The 19,748-nt window shown below is 36.4% G+C and overlaps 1 protein-coding gene across 14 annotated transcripts in view; it reads right to left on the bottom strand.

Moving 5' to 3' along the window:
* LOC120523489 (target of Nesh-SH3) overlaps positions 1-19,748 on the bottom strand; it is a 281,674-nt gene that overhangs the window by 88,279 nt on the left and 173,647 nt on the right. For 10 of the 14 annotated variants that reach the window (XM_039744835.1, XM_039744841.1, XM_039744837.1 and 7 more), the window contains 3 exons: positions 15,570-15,644; positions 11,301-11,483; positions 9,158-9,238 (listed from right to left, as the gene is read on the bottom strand). In XM_039744835.1, coding sequence (XP_039600769.1) covers positions 9,158-9,238; positions 11,301-11,483; positions 15,570-15,644 — 339 coding nt within the window. The remainder of the gene's footprint in view (positions 1-9,157; positions 9,239-11,300; positions 11,484-15,569; positions 15,645-19,748) is intronic. The other 4 variants (XM_039744842.1, XM_039744843.1, XM_039744845.1 and 1 more) reach the window with 1 other exon arrangement.

The raw sequence follows: 19,748 nt of genomic DNA, 5'->3' as shown, positions 1-19,748 counted from the left end.
CTGTAACTGTAGCTTCTCAAGATGCTAAAAATGAATTCATGCTTTGTTTTTTAGCCAACTAAACTATTGCAAGTAATTCTTTACAGGACTATCTAAAAAGACATAAATCTGCTGCAGGGAGTGAAAAATACTACAACATGCAACTTAATATCAGAAATTTCTCCCCTGTCATTATAGCTCCTCGAAAAAACAATCTTTGTTTTCTGTTTCCACCTAATCAAAGATACTTTTGACTTTGGGAAGAATGTGAATGTTCCAAACCACTGAAGAGACCTGCTACATTAAATCGTTTTTGACTGGTGCATCATAACAGTAATAAACAGCATTATTGTATTTATTCATGGACTGAATAGAGTTTTGGCCTTGGAATCAATTAGAGGTTTATTTACTCCAGCATTCCATTGGCTGGACATTTTGCTTTTCTCTCTTTTCTTCACAAATGACCATATCAGCAGACTGTTGACTTTTATCATTCCAACTAGTAGAATGTATTGTGAGGGTAGAACATTAGAACAATCTAGACGAGAACAGGCCATTCAGCTCAACAAGGTTCGCCAGTCCTATCCACTTAACTCTTCTAAAGTAACATCGAGTCTAGTATTGAAGGTCCCTAAAGTCCAAACTAAAAAAAAGCAAGAGTGAAGCCTAACAATGGTGACTTTTTCAGTGGGTCCAATCTGTTTGTGAAATTCTAGTATTTCTTGTTCAATAAGATAAAAAAATATATATAAGGCGGGTTCCTGTATTGAGTTTGCTTATACTGGTAGAAAAATGTTTCTCTAATCTTATTTTCAGTCATATCATATAGACGGTCATTAGGGCAATATACCACTTTTCTCAGACCAAAAGTCCCTTCCATTGTTCCTTGTAGAGTATTTATGGCTGCGGTATTCTTTTTAGCACATTCTGGATGTACACCCAGGTGACTGTACAGGATACACCTCTGTCATTTGTCATGCTAGATGAGTAACAGCTTTATACTGAAATCTTTGTTGGTGGCAGACTATTCAATTTTTCAACAGGCAGAAGGACTTTTAGAAATGTCTGCACCTGGAGTTTTTCTTGGAACCAGTGACAAAAGAATATTGTGGAACTGCATCCACTACTGTGTCCAAACAACTACACTGACAAAACAAAGCTTTGCAAGTGTATGAGATTCAACTATTCATGCTGAAAGTAATGCATACTGTGGATTTCCTTCATTGACACTTTAACATTGAAAGGAAGGGGGTACAGGTTTCAAAATGACTGGCAGGAAGTAACAGCTTCAAAATTTAAAACTATGACAAAGAAAGGGAACTCCTATGCTGAGGCACTGGTAGTAACAAGGCAAGCTATAACAGAGTTTCAGTTCCAGAAAAAAACAATGCTGACTGCATCCTGACTAAGGGACAGTGAACCAGATCTATGTCATTTTACAAATAACCGAAAGAGGTTGATGGTAGATTTCTAATCCTGTGTACATGGGTATTATGCAGTAGGCTTATTCTTGAATGCTGTGTGTTTTTTTTCTGAGAGAAAGTACAAAAATAATGACTTTTAAGGGCTACTGCTGCATACTGTTTACTCCTTGCATTTGTATATCAAATGCTATATTTGTATATTTGGCATTAAGATGAATATAATTAAAGTGGTTATAGCATTCCCTTCTGTTTGTTAATTTCATAAACGGAGTAGAACAGTAGTTACCAATGCAGCCTTAATGCTCTAAGAAGCTGGGATCAAATTCTGACATTCTCACTATTTGTGGGCAGTGTGCCTGTTCACCCCATATATTCATGGGTTTTTCTCTCACACCCAAAGTCATGTTTGTTTAGTTAACTGGTGACTCTAAACTGGCCTGGCATAAGCAGATATGGGTGAATGTAACTGTGTGCTCTGTCACCTTATCTATGTTTCTTCCTATCTTATGTTCAAATCTACTGGAAATGTCCTTGCTTTATAAGACATTATATGTTTATGAAATGCTTTAATTTTATTTTCTATTTATTATTTTGAAAACTTTAATTACCATGTTGGTTTTCCATTTTTTTGGCACTGCCATTTTGTTCCACTGCTATCACAGTAACATAATCACTGGGCAGCTATAAAATACAGTGACCTAGTATTCGGATAACACTGATGAACTTACTAATTGCCTAGTGCTTATTTTGTTGCTTTGCTTCATGAATTGTCTGCCCCTTTGCTTGATTTTCAATTAATGTTAGGAATTGTTTTAGCTGTTATTTTTCTGGGTACCAAACCTTTTCCTTCCTTTTTGATGAATCTTTTGCTACCTGGATTAACTTTTTATGTGTTCTTTTAAGGACAAGCTTCTATTTTTTGTCCTTTTAAGGACATGCCTAATTTAGACATAACTGAAAGGATGCATAAATAAGCCCTGCAAGGCTCACTGTATATATAGATTAGGAACCTAAAGGTTGCATCTATACTATTTAAAGTAAAATTGTTTGAATCCTTTACAACTACCTGTATTTCTACACTAATCTGACATAAGATATGGCCTCATTCATCTGAATGTGCAAACAACAAAGAGAATCTTGTTAAACAAATAAAAAATAGACACATTGATCCAAAGTAAAGTAAATAATAAATATATAAACACAATATTTCATTGCCATCATTAGAGCATGCTGAAGTTAATTTTTTTCTAATTAAGAGATATCTCATAACTCTTGGGGAGGAAATGTCACTGTCCATTAAGTTGAGAATCTCTTCATTTTAATAGCAAATTATATGACAGGACATACAAAAACCTTAAATTTAAAGAAGATGGGTCCTACTAAACATTTAACCTAGAGCAAAAATATTGGTAAATTAGTTCAGCTGTGAAAAGAGAAATAGTTCAAAATTGAGTTCCACTGGGCCAATGTGGTGAATTAATGATCAGGTAAAGGAAAAGGAAAGGCAAACATTTATTTGTCTCTCAATTCATTAGAACACTGAAACAATTTTAATAAGAACAGGCCACTCAACCCAACATGTGTCAGTCTTATTCACCTAAATTTTTCAAAATAACTGAGTCAACTTCTAAGTCCCTAAAGTTCCACTCCCTACCACATTATTTGGTAATAATAAATTATTCTGTCTATAATTCACTTTTTCAAGAGAAATGTTCTAATGTTAAGAGTAAATTTTACATAAACAAGTTTCCATCTGTGTCCATGTGTCCTTGTTGAAGAATTTAAAGTAATGACAGTGATCCATCTTACTAATTTCTTTCATAATTTTAACATTTTTAACCATGTTACCTCTTAATTTCTATCTTCATACTATCTTCCTCAGCCTTTCTTCATACCTCCTTGTCCTAGAATCATCCTCATTAGTGCCTTTTAAATACTGTATAGTGTAAGCAGAATTTGCCATGGCTTGTACTCTAGACATCATGCTATATAATCTAATATCCTATTAGCCTTCCTAAAGGATTCTGGACATTATCTGGATACAGACAGTATACACACCATTACAATTCCTAGGTCCTTTTTATAAATTGTATTTTCAAATTTCAAACCTTTAAATAATTTTTGCTTACATATTTACTTACTATTTGTCAACACTTTCAGTTTACTAACATTAAATTTAATTTGCCACAAGTCAACTCCTGAATTCTCTTCACATCACTCTGCATTGATTTGGCTGGTTCAAGATTATCTGCTATTCCACCTAAAGTAGTTTGGTATCATCTGTATACTTAACCAACTTATTTCATTGATTCTTAAACAGATCAGTTTTATTTATTAAAAAAGAGCAGCAACCTCAGTACTAATTCCTGTGTGACTCTATTTTTAACACCACTTAATCCTGAAAAACTTCCTCTCTCTTTTGTTTCAGCTGTTTAAACCAATTTTGTACTCATCAACACCATACCTTTAATTCTCACTTCTTTTATTTTGATCACTAATCTTCCAAGTGGTACTTTATGAAAAGCCTTCTGAAAATCTAGATAAACAGAATAACATGTAACTTTCTTATCATATGCTTTTTGTTTCTTCCTCGTACAATTTCAGGATATTAGGGAATCTGACTCTTCTATAATATGCCTGGGGTTGACATTGTGAAGCACCATCTTTTCCTGAATAATTTACCTGTAATACATGTTAAACGTAGTGGCCTATAGTTACTTAAATCAACCTGATCACTTTTTAAAATAATAGGATATTTGCTGGTTTCCAACCCTTAAAATTTTTCCCAGGGTACAATGTGTATTACTTGCAATAAGATGAAATAGATTGCATTTTAGGTGAAATTTATGCAGGAATACATATGAGACTGAAGTTTTAAAGACTGTGTTTAGTACAATTTCCTATCATAGTTCAAAGAAAGGCAGGTAGATTGTTTGGTGACTCTAAATTGGCTCAATGCAAGTGATTCTGGCTTTACCTGAAACCCAAGTAGAGTTATTTTAAATGTGGACTTTGGTGCACCATACCCTGTAATAGAAAGGACCATACTGATTGCCCTGTGTTGTCCTGAAAGGTGGCTGTGGTCATAGGTCTACTGGAGCCACTTGATTTATTACTGCTATGACTTCTTCGCATTAACTTAGATGTGCCACTGCCAACTTTTATGTGAACCAGTGTTAGCACACAGTTGGGACTCTTACCCAGTTGGGACACCTTCGTAAGAGGAGGACCTGGGGAAGGAGCTTGAATGGGACAGTACCTCCCCTGGGATGACTGAGGGCAGTGCCATGGGTTTAGAGGGCTGCTTCCAGGTACTTTATAAAAGGGCCTGCCTAACTCCATGCAGAGAGCCTCGGTTGGGAGGTGGAAGACAAGGCTTATGGGAGGAGGCGGACACGAGAGGAAGAGACTGCTTGTGGTTATTGTGCTTGTTGTACTGTATTGTATAGATGGGAAATGAGGCAAAACTGTTTCCCACAGCTGAATAAATGTGTGTTGTGCTGAAGTTATGTGCTGGTGTCTGTTGTGTTGGGTGTTTGGAGAGCTGTGCGCCCCCCTGGAGGTAAAAACTCATTATCATGACCATTTTTTCTGATGAGAGAATTTGTATCTGTTGCCCTTTTGACTGTTTACATTAATTTATTTTCAAATTCTGTTACAGGAAAGTAGGAGATGACATTTCACATGGTGCAAATGAAAGAATTTCAATTCAATGTCAAAAACCAGGAGGACACTAGATAACTCATTAGTCATGTATGATAACAATTTTAATTGTTTTAAAATTAAGTATTTTTTCTTATCCCATCACAAATTAATTTTAAAAGAAAATGTTCATGCATCAACTGTAACAATTAAGAATTGTTTTTTAGGAGAGTTGGAACAGTTCGGTCAACTTGGACATCTAATTCAAGGAACAAGACCCCATTTATTGAAGTAGAGCTTTCATTTTCCAGTTTTAATGTGAAACCCTTTTATGTTTCTTTTGCTGTAGCTATAGGTGCCATATGACTAGTGTTTGGCTGAGGACATCTATGAATTCATCTGAGTTGGATGTTTCAGGCTTGTTACAGAGGCCTTCTGTATGATAAGTTAATAAATGGAAATTCAGTAGGTTGCTTTTCAATCAAACAACACTTGTCAACTTTTGGTCATGAATCAAATAATTTTATGCTATTTTGTTTAAAGCAGTCTTTAGACATATGGTAAACTGTAAACTAACAAAGATATTGTCTGGATTTCATGACAAGCACTTCTTCACAGTAATAAAATATTTTATCAAAATACTTTCAAGGAGAAAACCATCTAAAAACATTCTTTTCTAATGAGAGTAACAAAGTTATAACATTGGGAACTGGAATATGTACAACTGAATTTTGATGTAACCTAAGCTAACCTTTTGTTCATATGTTGGATGTGTTACAAGGAGTACCCTACTGAAGACATGCTGTATACCTTTGAGAATGCAAATTTTAACCTATTAAATAAATACATTAAAATAATACTCACTTGATTTGAGAGGAACATGAGATTTACTACAATGGATATCTATGCCAAACTTCAAAAACAATAAGCAACTAACAATCATTATTATTATTATATTTATTATGGGATTAATAAAGTATCTATCTATCTATCTATCTATCTATCTATCTATCTATCTATCTATCTATCTATCTATCTATCTATCTATCATACCCAAACAGAAATCCTAAACAAAACATTTGTGTCTCTAACCAGAACAAATAAAGTCCTCATAGATCATTTTTCTGTTACATTTATAAAGAAACATTCCAACCTTGTGTCTTCTTCATTAAGAGGACCATAAAATAATGATTAGCAATCCTTGTTCATCCTGTTCTAAAAAATGTCACAATTGACACATGTAATGCAGCATAGTTTTTACAATTCATGAATTTCAGCAAGCATAATTAAGCCAGCACACAATGTGTCTGTACAGAAAGCCAACTATCTGGGGAACAGTGTGGCTTTCACATCTCATGCTGGATGCATTTGATTTGCCAGCCTTACACATGCAACTTCATCTTCATAGAATACAAACACATATTATATATAGGAAGTCTTTGGAGTTTGGAAAGAACACAACAAAGCTTATACTGTGTGTGTGTACCTGCCAAATAAAACAAAGAGTACACAACACGTGTTTTGTCCTAATTTGGGGGCCTTACAGGGATCAAGCTTTGGACACTAGTGCCTGAGACAAAGCCTCTCACATTTCGCCATGGTGGATAGTTCACTTATTTGACAGGGTGAAGATCAGAGTATTACATTCATTGGTCTAAATCACAATCTGATTATTTGGATGGTTACCTACAAGGTAATGCTTGTGGATGGTCAGCAAGTCGGTATACATCTGCCACAAACTCTCAGTTGCTTGAAGCAGATCATAGATATGTGATACAGTACCTGCCAAATAAGACAAAGAGTACACAACACGTGATTCACCTTAATGGGGTCTCATCAGGTGTACACACCTTTGCTTCCTCTTAAAGGGATTAAACCTCAGTACTATATCACATATCACTGATCTGCTTCTCACAACTGAGAGGACATAGTTTGATATCTGCCAATTGGCCAATCATCTACAAGAGTTACCTGGTAGGTAACCGTCTAAATAATCAGATTGCAATTCAGACCTATGAATATACAGTATATTTATATATATATATATATATATATATATATATATATATAGTGGAACCTCGGTTTATATATATATATATATATATATATACAGTGGAACCTCGGTTTACGAGTAACTTGGTTTACGAGTGTTTTGCAAAACGAGCAAAATTTTTTAATAAATTTTGACTTGATAAACAAGCGATATCTTGCAAAATGAGTAGTATGGATACACTTTGTCTGCTGAGCGTCATGTGATCACAACTGAGCTGATGGTTCTTCTCTCTTGTTCCTTATCTCTCTCGCTCGTGCGAAGCGCGTCTCTCTCTCTCTCTCTCTCTCCTTAACTCTCTCACTCGCGCGAGTCTCTCTCTCTTCTTATCTCGCTCGCGCGCACATCTCTCTCTCTCTTCCTCTCTCTCTTCTCTTGAGGGCAATAGTCTCCTATTCTCCGTCTGAGTCTGCGTGCCTCACTCATATAATCAACATCCGTACGAGCGTATACTGTTTACTACAGCATTGTGACTGTGTGTGTGAGCGCACGTGTGTGCTGTGAAGTGCGAGTCCCCATTTTGCGCCCCAAAACATGAAGCTGAGTCTCAGTACTTTAACAACACCAGCTTTATTCAGCTTGAAACAGCAACAGCGCGGTTATTTATTGTAGCGGGATCTTTATAATGTTCCTTGCATCACCCATCGACGGCAGTCGCTTATAGCATGTCTGCAATCTTTTTGGATGCGCTTATACGGCAAACTGCTACAGCACTGGGAGACTGTGATTGCTTTGGGACACTCTTACGCGTGTCGTTACTTTGGGTGGAATCCCACATGAGTTTAGAAACTCACTCACACCAGCCATGATTGTTTTTAAAGGTAAAGTGCAGGTTAATTTGTTTTATGTATTTTTACTTTATATTTTGTATTAATCATTTTTATATGAATAGTTTTGGGTTGTGGAACGAATCATCTGAGTTTCCATTATTTCTTATGGGGAAATTCACTTTGATATATGAGTGCACGTTTCCGGAACGAATTATGCTCGCAAACCGAGGTTCCACTGTATATATATATACAGTATATTACATACACTATATGTATATATATATATACATATATGTATGAAAACTCTCTGAATACCTTCCCAAAACTAAATTGTGTTCAAAAATCTAGTTTCATTAAATACTCCTCAACTTTTAAACTCTAGGGAACATGAAAAGGAAGTTGTATACCTTTATGGCAGAAATAAACTATACATTTTTTATTTCTTGTTTTAACATAGTAGCTAACAAAAATATTAGTCTAACAGGAAGTATTAAAATACTTTTGGAAGCTACTGTAATAAAAACTGGATGTACCATAAATGTATACAATTCATTTTCAGCAATTAATGTAAAAAACAGAAAAAGAAGAGTAAACAAACAAAAAGTTCTCTGTGTACAGAAATCATTGATTATAATCAATTTGAATTTTTAAAACATCTGTAGCCCATTTATAGGGATCATTCATAGCCTTCTTAGATAGCTGCAGATTACTAATAATGCCCAGAATTTTAGCCACTGTTAGCTCTGATTCATGTTTCTTGGAGTTTAATAGCATAGAACATCAATGTTCTGCTTGTCCTATGTACAGCACTGAAATGGCAGGCAAAGTTTTATATTAGAAACTGCAGGCAGAATTACTGAATAAAATTGAGGAGTAGTGAAAGGACCACATTAGAAGGCTATTATATTTTGATAAAAATAGAGTATAATCAAATCAATAAACCCTAGCATTAAATATTGTATCTTATATCATAATGTGCATCATCTTTACATATGTTCCATTAAGTATAGTGGAATGTAAAGGGTATGGCACATTTGTTTTTTATTCTAACAAATACTCTAATGATTGCCGGTTCTTAGCATTTTTACAGAAAAGCAATGCAATGTTAAACTCCAAAGTTCCATTTTCCATAGCCTTCAATCAATGATCACTGTAAATGGCATGTACAGTAAAAGCAATGTAAGAAGTCATTCAGGTTTGGATGGCTGGCTGCTAGGATGGAATATGACGGTCATGTTAGCAGAAATATGTAAGGAAGAAAGAAATGGATTGCAAGCAAAAGTTCAGTTTACCCAAATTGATTCCTGGCCCCTGTGCAACAATAGGAGGTGTTTTTTTATTTGATATTCCTTTGTATTGTTCTCCTTTATCATCTGTAGAAATAAAACCAACTGAAAATGTTAAAGGTGGTACAGTGTATGACGCTACTATTTCCAACTTTCTGCATGTTAACTTTCTAAATTGAGCTGCTATAAGCAAACTTGGTTGTGGCATATGTTGATTCTTCATTTGCACCCAATGCTGGACAGTTCAGCTTCTCGTAGCTCTATAATGGAAAACGTGAACTTAAAAAAATGGGTGAATCAATCAATCAATCAATCAATCAATAAAGTAATTATGTCAGTACAGTTGGGTAAAAACATATTTTTGAAAAACAGGAAAACTTGCTGCAAAACAAGCAAAGAAAACCTTGAAAAGGAAAACATACTCGAGTAAAATGCTTTATACTGTTAGTCAGTCTAAAACAGGGGTGTCAATATTAATACTACAGTATGTCCAAATTCTGCCCTTGGGCCTTTTTCATGTGGTCTGCTTCATCAATATTCAAAAAACTTTACATACGGCCTGCAACAAGTATTAGTTTTCTCAAACACACCCTTTAATATGTTAATATGCTTCTACATACTGTTTAATTTATGTGGATTACATTTACACCTGGCATTCCAATGTGCCTCCTGTATCAAGTCTGTCTATGCAGCACAGCACACTGTAATGACCCTATAAGAAAATGTAAAAAAAAAAAAAAACTTTTGTATTTTAGTATGCCAAAGATATGACATTCTTATGAAGGAGCTGGTAGCTCAACTTCACACATGTCAAGGCTGCTACTCGATTCTTTTTTGAAAACTGCAAAAATGTCACGGTTGCTACCTCACTATAGGATTTTTTTTGTCTTGTATGCTGACTTGATTGTTGTATGTGGATAGAAAACACATTTGCATTTTCACTCAGGTTAAACTGCTCTCTATCCATTTCTGACCAACTCTGAATGTGGTTTGTGTGACCAATCAACAGCACATTTGCACCAAGTTTTTAAAAGAGGTCATGTGCCATCTGATCAGGACGTACGTTAATGGAGGTGGAAATGGATGTACTGTCCTGTAGCTGCATTTTCTCCTTAGTGTCTGGACCCACCTTTACGCTCAGGCATATATTTTTTTTCATGTGGTCCTGTGGCTCCTGGTAGATTTCCTAACCCATTGCAATGTGCAGATAAAGAAAGGCTGATAAAGCAGGAGGATTGTTCCAGGAGAGAAGTAACACAATTATCATGAGCAGAGAACTACCCGTGTAGCTTGTAAAAGAAATAATGCAGTAGTTTTTGTTATATATCAATGGCCCACATTTGTTACTGTATATAAAGTGTTATTTTAGCCCTCAATAAAACTGGGTTTAATACCCCTGGTCTAAAGGCATATTTTCATCTTTACTAGCTAAGTTATATTGGTGAGTTAAAGTGTGTGAACAGGTATTTACAGTACCTGTTATAATTACTGTATATCCATCTTGTAAATAACTGGCTGCTACTCAAAGTAAATTTCTACAACCTTATCTATTATCCTAAATGTGATAACCGAAGAGTGCTTTGGTAAAATGCATAGTTTCAAAAATAGTAATGGAGCCGTGTCTACCAGCTGTACTCCATTAACATATTGATTTTTTACCCTAATCATATAATAAATCCTCTTGTAAAATCCATTTTGCAAAACTTTGTATTTCAATTTGGATGTCTCATAACCATTTAAAAATTCTGGGCAGGCACTATGCTATACTCGTCTAGGAGTAAAGTGCAGTTGTGGGCTTTTATTAACCCCATGGAAACCCTACACCATTCAAAAATGTAAAAATTAGTATCTTATAATAAATTGAATTAACAGGAATAAACAGTGTAACTTATTTATATAGAGATTTGAGAACAATGCACCATTCTGTTCTAGCAGAAAAAAAAACGTGTCTAAGATTGTAAAGACCAGTGTGAGCTCTACCAGCAGGTAGACTCATAGCACATGTCTTTCAACATATTACAAAACTGGGTAAACCTGGAATGAAACAGCAAAAGAAACTCAGCACCATTTTGTTATTTCAAATTTCACGAATCTTGACAAAGCAAAGAAAAAATGGATTACAAAAAGGAAAAAAAAGAATTTTAATTACCGTAGAGAGGCTTTGTTGTTTGACTTGTGTTATTTGGCTTGATATATCTTTGCCCCGAAATTTTTGCACCATCTCTTGAAGTCAAAAGAGTAGCTGAGATTTTCTTTTTCAAGATGCTGGGGATGGTAGGTGGAACTTCAGCCAAAGAAGGAGAAGTACTTTTCTTAATGAAGTCTGCTTTATCTGAATGAGGAGAAAAATGTAGCTAGTGCAATTGACATAGGACAAGGTTCAGGTCAGGTCATGGATTCTTTTGATACTGTCCACAAGGATTATAAAATTGAAGGTGAATTAAACATTTTCTGAAATGCAGGAGAGTTACTTTTTAAACTTTGAGATACGTAAATGATTCATGTTACTCAATCTACCATCCACAGATTCTTGATTACTAAGGAAAGTTAAAAGTATAAATTTAATTCAATTTTTCCTCCCAATATTGAGAAATCAGGAGAACAAACAATGACATTTGTCTGACATTTTTTCTAGCCCATTCAAATGCACTACCAATACTATACCTATAAAAACACCATCTTTTTGGTTAGTTTAGCCTTATGTGCAAAGTTTACTGTTCTCCTGTACCTTTTGTGTAGAGTATGCATGTTGTCATTATGGAAACATGTGTTTCCTTCCACAAATGTTGCCTACTGTTGAGTAGCTGCACAAATAGTAATACTGTAGGTAACCTTACAACTAAACTCCTCTTAGTTTCAAGTTGGAGTTTTGGAATTCATTTTGATGAAATTTGTATGTTCTTCCTAGTTGTAAGAAAGCTTGAGAAGTGGTATGCATACAGTACAAAGTTTTAACACATGCTTTGATCTTGAATAGTAACTTTTAAATATCCCTAAGTAAGTGTGTGGGTTGTGTCTCTGGGGTTTGTCTGTGAGGTTAACCGATGTTTAAAGGAGTAACACCTATCAATAGCAGGTTCCCTGCCTTGCACTTGTTCTCCAAACAAGTTGCAACTATTCACCACACTGAACTACATTAAACTGTTAAGAAAAAGTACATATGGGTTTAACATAACATTCTCAAGCCCTCTTAATCCAATTAAGGGGGTAGGGGGCCAGACCACATCCTGGCTTATAGGGTGCAAAGCAAGAAAAAGCTATAAAAAATGCAAAATAAATATATATACACAGTATATCTACAGTAGATACATATATATACATATATATTGTGGCAAGCGACCGGGTCCCATGCCCCTTCTACTTATGTTCCGGGGGAGCAGCCACGGGCTCCTCAGTACCTCCCTTGGGACGCTTGGTGGAAGCCTCCCTAGCTGACTATGATGCCTCAGTTTCCCGCAGGGTTCCATGGGAGATGGAGTTCTCCACAAACCTGTGGGGATCTGGGGTGGCTGCCAGGGGGTGCTAAATGGATCCCAGAGCCAGCTTGGACAACACTACAGCCCCGCTTGGAAGTGCAATCAGGAACAGATGATCAAGCACTTGGAGCACTTCCGGGTGGGATATAAAAAGGACCAGTAACCACCACTCAGGGCAGGAATCGGGAGGAAGAGGACGAGGTTGCCTGGAAGGAGTGGTGGTGCCAGAAGAAGGGTTGTGGTTTGTGTTTAACTGTGCTTGGTGGCCCATATTTATGTATATGACGTGTCACAGGCTGTAGCATTTAAACTACTGTGTGAAAAGTATCGAAAATTACATCACTGTGTAGCCTGAGAAGGGAATAATGATTTGCTGGACCGCACAACCCCTGCTGTGTTCGAATACAGAATGGCGGCGAATCGATTTTTGCTAGAGCTGCACATATGTTGTTTGCGTTTATAATCTGCAACAAACAACTATGCGGTGGTGAAGAGGATGGCAGTTGAGTTTGGAGGCAGTGGCCCCAGTATGCTAACCATTGCAAGAATAAACAAAATTTGACATCAGCGGTACTGTTTTGCAAGCGAAGGGAGCACGTAGGCCCAGGAGTGTACATACTGATGCCAACACAGCTCTTGTGGCGAATGCCTTTCAAAGTTGGGTTCAAAGTTGGGTTCTTCTTTAGGTGGGTATCGATCTGGATGACGCCTTGGTGGATCACGCCATGGAGAACAGGGGATGAAAAAACATTTAAGGTTCTTAATGTTCATGATCCATTATGTTACTTGATAATAACATTTGTAGTTTCCTGACAATAATGCCTTTTCAATCATACGCATAACTATGGGCCACCCTGTAACTATATACATTTATATATTTATATATATATATATAATATTGTGAGGGATGACATGTGCAGACCAACATCCCAGCTGGACTTAACTTGGGAACCTTACCTGGCAGTGATGCCAATATTATGGAAGGACATTGTATTCAGCTTATTGTCTCCCCCATACGATAGGTGGCAGCATCCCTAGTCTGCAGTACTCATTCAGATGGCCATAGGGAATGCCAGGACTTGTAGCCTTGCTGGGGTCTGTGTGTGCTGCTAGGGGGTGCTGCAGGGAGTCACATTTCCTATTTTTGGGGACTTCTGTATGGACCAGAAAAATGCTTCCAATGGGCCAAGCCCTGGAACCAGAAGTATTCCCAGGACTCCAATAAAACTGCCTTGTCTGGGTGAGTTGGAGCAGGGAGAGGAGACAGGCAACACTTGCCCTGGAGAAGTAGCAGTGCAGAGATAGAGAAAAAAAGAAGAAGCAACCTGTGTGATTATTATACAAGGTATTTTGTAATAAATTCCCTCGTTTTATTTGAACCCAGGACTTGTTTTGTGTATTGTGTTATATATATATATATATATATATATATATATATATATATATATATATATATATATATATATATATATATATATATATATATAGTGTGACGGACAGCCGGGTCCCATGCCCAGCCGGGATGCCTCTGCTGCATACGTCCCGGGGGAGCCACCATGGACAGTGCAATGCCTCCCCCGGGCGCCTAGGGGCAGCCTCCCTGGCAGTGGGTCCTTCTTCAGTCTCCCCTGTGGCTCCATGGGACATGGAGTCCACCACAGCACGGTTGGGAGATGGGCTTGCTGTTACGGGGTGCTGCGGAGAGCCAGCCGCCACAATGGACAACTTACCAGCCCCACCCGGAGGTGCAATTAAGACCAGCTGGTCAGGCACCTGGAGCACTTCCGAGTGGGCTATAAAGCAGGCAACCTCCCTCCACTCTACGCCAGAATCGGGAGGAAGAGGACGAGATTGCCTGGGAGGAGTGGTGGTGGCAGAAAGAGTTGTTTAGGTTTGTGCTTTGTGCTTTTGGGGACTGTGTTGGGCCTGTGGGACACAGGGAAGACGTGCCCCACGGCTGAAGAAAAAAAGAATAAAGCCTGTGTTTTGTACACGTGCCTCTGCGTGGTCTGTGCGGGTCGGGCGCTATATAGCGCCTTTTAAAATATATATATTGTATATAGGAAATAAAAAAATGCTTCAGTTATTAGAAGAAAACATTCTTAGAATAAACAGGTGTTTGGGAAACTGATGTGTTATTATTTGAAATTGGAAAAAATCAAATACTCAGTTAGAGGATCCGTGCAGACTTTTTTCAAAACATGGCAGGATCTAATCAGTAATATTTTAAAACAAGCTCATAAAGTACAGAGAATTTATTAATTTAGGTATGTTTGCAAGCCTTAAATTTCACACTGTTTGTCTTGCTCTCTCTCTCAGGGGTGAGGATCAATTTGTCCTTAACTCAATTTTTCTTTTTGTAAAAACTTGATTGATTTGTATGGATTGCAATAAAATTAATAAAAATATATATAAAAAAAGGATAAACATTTGTTGTACAAAACCATGATTCCTTTTATCATTTAAAGTTTTCACACAAAACAAAAGTATGGATAAAAAATATTGAATACTTTATACACAATTATTATTCACAACATTTAGAAATGAAGCTGTCTCCTTGGAGTAAATGACAATGATGAAAACAAGCACATTGCCATGAACTTGGTGAATATCAGGATATGATTGAAGCAGAACTGATAACTGCAATGAGGAAGCCAAACAATAAAAATGAATGATGATATATGGGTAGAAGCAAGAAGATGATGGCAAGAGTTTTAAACATCATGCTGCCCTTACAAAAAAGAAAAATACAAGTAAAAATTTGTTTTTCTGAAAATATAGTTTTCTATAGACAATGGAAATGAAAGATTAAAAGACAGAAGAATAATCATACAACCTTAAAAGTGGTAAATCAGCATGAGTATGGTCTAGAGTAGGAGCAATAAATGAGGGGATTAATTATGTTCTTAAGAGGCATAAACAATAAAGCAAGCATCCTTTACCAAAGTGAATCATTGTTGTTGGGGTGGTACTAGCTGGCTTGGGAGGAGGGTTTCCTTGAAGGTCTACAACATGAGCTGTAATGGAAAAAATGTATTTTTCTTATGTCTTAAAACATCTTTTCTTACCAGCAAACTTGTCAGTGACCTAATGGTTAACATTTCAAACCAGAAACATAAGTTACAATAATTGCAATTGATTAAAATAAATATCTTTCTGTAACATCATCTATAAAAAAAAAATCCAAGAAAGTGCTAGCATACCATAGCAAGAGAAAGTGATGAACAATTTTTTTAAGCATGTAAAAACAGTATTTTAAACACATGCAATCATTTGTCAGATTTGTTCATTAAGGAGTTACAGATAAGTCTAATTTTGTAATTAATTGTAATATCTTTAAATCAAACATTATGTCAATTACATTTTTCTACTATTTTTTAACAGACATAATACATATTAACAGCTGTTCTTAATTGTACCAACAATGTGTTTTTTATCTGAAACCAATGCATGTCAAGCATAGTGTACACATGTATAATGATTCCAATTTTAGCTGCGCAGCTTTTTAAACTATATTGTACAAATGTATTTTACTAGTTGTGCTACCCGCCAAAGACTGGTTGAAATCTAAGTAACCAACATAAACCTCAGTGTTATGTTTGCAGTGTTCCATGCAATGTTTTTGTTTCTGTTATATGGCTTTTGGTAATGGATTTGTAAATGCTGTATTAATGTTTGTGATGTACTATTTATTGGAATGACAAATGCAATGCATTTTATAACTAAAAATGTTCATTAATGACAGAGATATAGCAACCAGATGGACACATAGACACTTATCCTATTATTAAGGTGGATTGTTACTCGAAAGTGTATGTTTCAATGTCAATATATACTTGTAGAAGGTGTGCAGAGAGACATGTTTAAAACTAACCTGATTTCAGTAAAAAATTTTGTTGTGATGCAAGCATTACCTATATAATTTTAAATATACTTAGAAATGTAACCTTTAATATGAACTTGTAATTTTATTCTGCACAGCGCCTTTCTATAGTGAACGTCATCCTATGATTTTGCATACATACAAAACTATTGTACATATAGACAAACATATACATGTGGGGAAACAATTGATACAGTATAGCATTGTAATTTTTTGTAGCTATACTGTATATCAATGATAAAATTGCCTGCAGGACCATATGATTTATTCTTCTTTGTTTTGAAGCATGATGCAAGGAGGAGTTTTAAATTAATTAATGTTCATAAGGTATTTGGTCTGAATGGAATTTAGGGCATGTTTTAAAATCTTTAGCACCCAATTAGCTGACATCTTCAGCAATATCTGTAATATTTCCCTGTGCCTAAGAAAATAAAAGCGGACTGTCAGAATGACTTCAAACCTGTGTCTCCCACTCTAACCTTGATGAAGTGCCTTGAGAGACTGGTGCTAGGACACACTGAATGGAATATTCCAGATAGTCATGATCACTTCCCGTTTACATGTTATCACAACCAGTTCAAAAAGGATGCCACATTCCTTCCACTTCATACCATTCTGGCCCAACTGGTATGCCATAGTCCTGTTTATAGAGTACAGCTCAGCATAACACTGATGTATTGGATAATCTTGTCTATTTGAGACCTTTGCGACTGACTTTCTAACCAACAGACCTCAGGATGGATTAGCAGCCTCACATGCTTTACTCTGACACTGGCACTTCACAAGGCAGTCTGCTGGCCCACTTCTGTAGTCGTTTACCTATGACTGTGGCCAAACATACCTCTATCATTAAATTTGCTTATAACACCTCAAATACTTTCAAATACCCAGTCACCAAAAATGAGGAGATCGCTTGCAGAGAAAAGGACTACCTGCTGACTCAATGGGGCCTCAGACGTACCAAGGAACTAATCATAGACTTCAAAAAGCAAAAGGCAGACCACACTCTCGTCTACATCAGAAGGAGAGTACTTGAGAGGTTGAGCAGGTTTCTTACAGTGACTGTTACTGAATTGGGCACAGTACATCTCAGGTATTGTGAAAAGGCTCACCAGCCCCTCTAGTTCCTCAGATGTTTGAAAACAACATGCATCTCTCTCCATCTGTTCACACTAACTTTTACAGGTGCACAACATAGTCCATCCTCACATATTGGTTCAGCTTTTGACCGGCTCAAAATCACAAAGCCTTGTAGGGAGTGGCAAAGGCAGCACAGATTATTACTGGCACTTAGTTGTCTTCTGTTCAGGACATGTACAACACTGGCTGCATTAGAAAAGCAAACAGTATAATCAAAGACCTCAACCATCCTATACAGTTGCTTTTCTCATTCCTTCCTTGTGCCAAATGATAAAGGACCCTTAAAACATTTTCAATCCACAGACTGTAAGATTTCTGAACAGACAATCTTAACAACAAATATTGTAGCATAACAAACAAAACATATGTATATTCCTCACCAAGCTTAATCAACATATGTGATAACTCACAGGGGCCACAATATATATACATTAAATACACACTGTATTTGTATATTTGTATGTCTTATATTACTGCTAGATTACACGCAAGTAAGACATTTATTGTATTACTAGGGGGCTCCGGCCCCTGCTCGCTTCGCTTGCTCACCCCAGTGTTTGGTTTACTGGATATGCAATGTAAAAGATTCACCCCAGTGTTTGGTTTACTGGATATGCAATGTAAAAAGATTGTTATTTTCATGGGAATTGTTACATATGCATTATTTTCACTTTTACCTTAAAACTTTTGAAAAAACAATACTTGTTCTTTATTTCCGGCCCCGGGCATGGTTAAATCTCTTTCTTGCAGGATGTATAACCCTGCTCGCGTTGTGAAGGGGAGGGGGGGGGCCTTCGATCATTTTAAAACCTGTGCAGCCGCTCTCCTTTTTAAAATTCGTGTCTCTGCTGCTCATGTTATGCTCGCTTCTCCGTGATCATAAATATACACCTGACTGAATTGTGTTTTCTTTGAAATTAAACTTGTTGTTGCTTTAACTGTTGCGGGACCACAGATTCTCATAGTGTATGTAAAAAGACTGTTTTCTGCTCTTTGCCTTTTATTTCTAACCTCACTTTGTCCTGCTATTTTTTCAATCACACCTGGTCCTGATGATTAATTTTCTTTTGTTTGTGCCAATGTGATCTTTTAGTTGTCGTCGTTTCATTTATAACGTATTGTTCTTTATACACTTTATATGTACTGAGACTCCTGTATCTGTGTGTGCTGCTTCCCTTTACACTACTGATTTTTTTTGCTGGCCGTACTCTGATATTGATTGTAAGTAGGGTGTGTCTTGCAAGAATCTCATGTTCTATATCCCCGCGATCTTTCATCTCGCAGGTCTTTTATTTGTCTTCCGTGATCTTAACGTGAAGATCACGTATTGTCTCCTAGTCATTCACTCCCACAGGATTTTGTTTTTATAATAGAGAGATGTGCACTATGAACACATGGCAATAAACATGAACTCGTCTTTAAATTTGTCTCCCCACGGCAGGCAACAGAAAGCTGAATTCTTCATGAACACATTAATGTAAAAAAACAAAAGGTGTAGAAACGCACTTTGTGTTTATGGGTCTCTATCATCCTGATGCACAAAGAAGAGTAGAAGAATTTTATGTAGACACTACTGCCTGGACATTCAGTTTTACTGTTCATACGAGACTTGCCAATTCTGTGCTCACCCTCATGTTGAATATTTTGCCTCCATGAATGGTAGAGCACAATAAGAAAAAAGAAGGGAATGAGAAGCATTACAGGGTGTTCTTTTTCTGGAAATGTATTAATAAAGAGCTTTTATCAGTATATGAGAACCAAAAAAAGCTCAAGGTATTTTTAGTTTGAGTGTAACTTCAGTAAATTATTAACTCCAAAAACAGCTCCTTAATGGTTTAATGACAAGTGACAATGTACATGTATGCAGCACCATGAATGTTCTTTTCACTATTAGAAGTAGTACTGTCAAATGTTCTGGAATACAGTGAAATTATTACTAGCACATCTAACTAACACGCAGTATGTTGACACTCAAATACAATGAAGAATACAGATTGGTAATGCTACTACAAAAATAATGGCTCATTTCACAAGGAATTATCCAGAAAACTAAAATGTAGCTGCTACATCTAAATGAAGCATTAAAAAGCATATTTTC

This window comes from Polypterus senegalus, chromosome 2 (genome assembly GCF_016835505.1).
Source record: "Polypterus senegalus isolate Bchr_013 chromosome 2, ASM1683550v1, whole genome shotgun sequence".
Taxonomy (NCBI): domain Eukaryota; kingdom Metazoa; phylum Chordata; class Cladistia; order Polypteriformes; family Polypteridae; genus Polypterus; species Polypterus senegalus.
The sequence above is the reverse complement of the archived record's forward strand: the minus strand, read 5'-3'. Positions and strand labels throughout refer to the sequence as shown.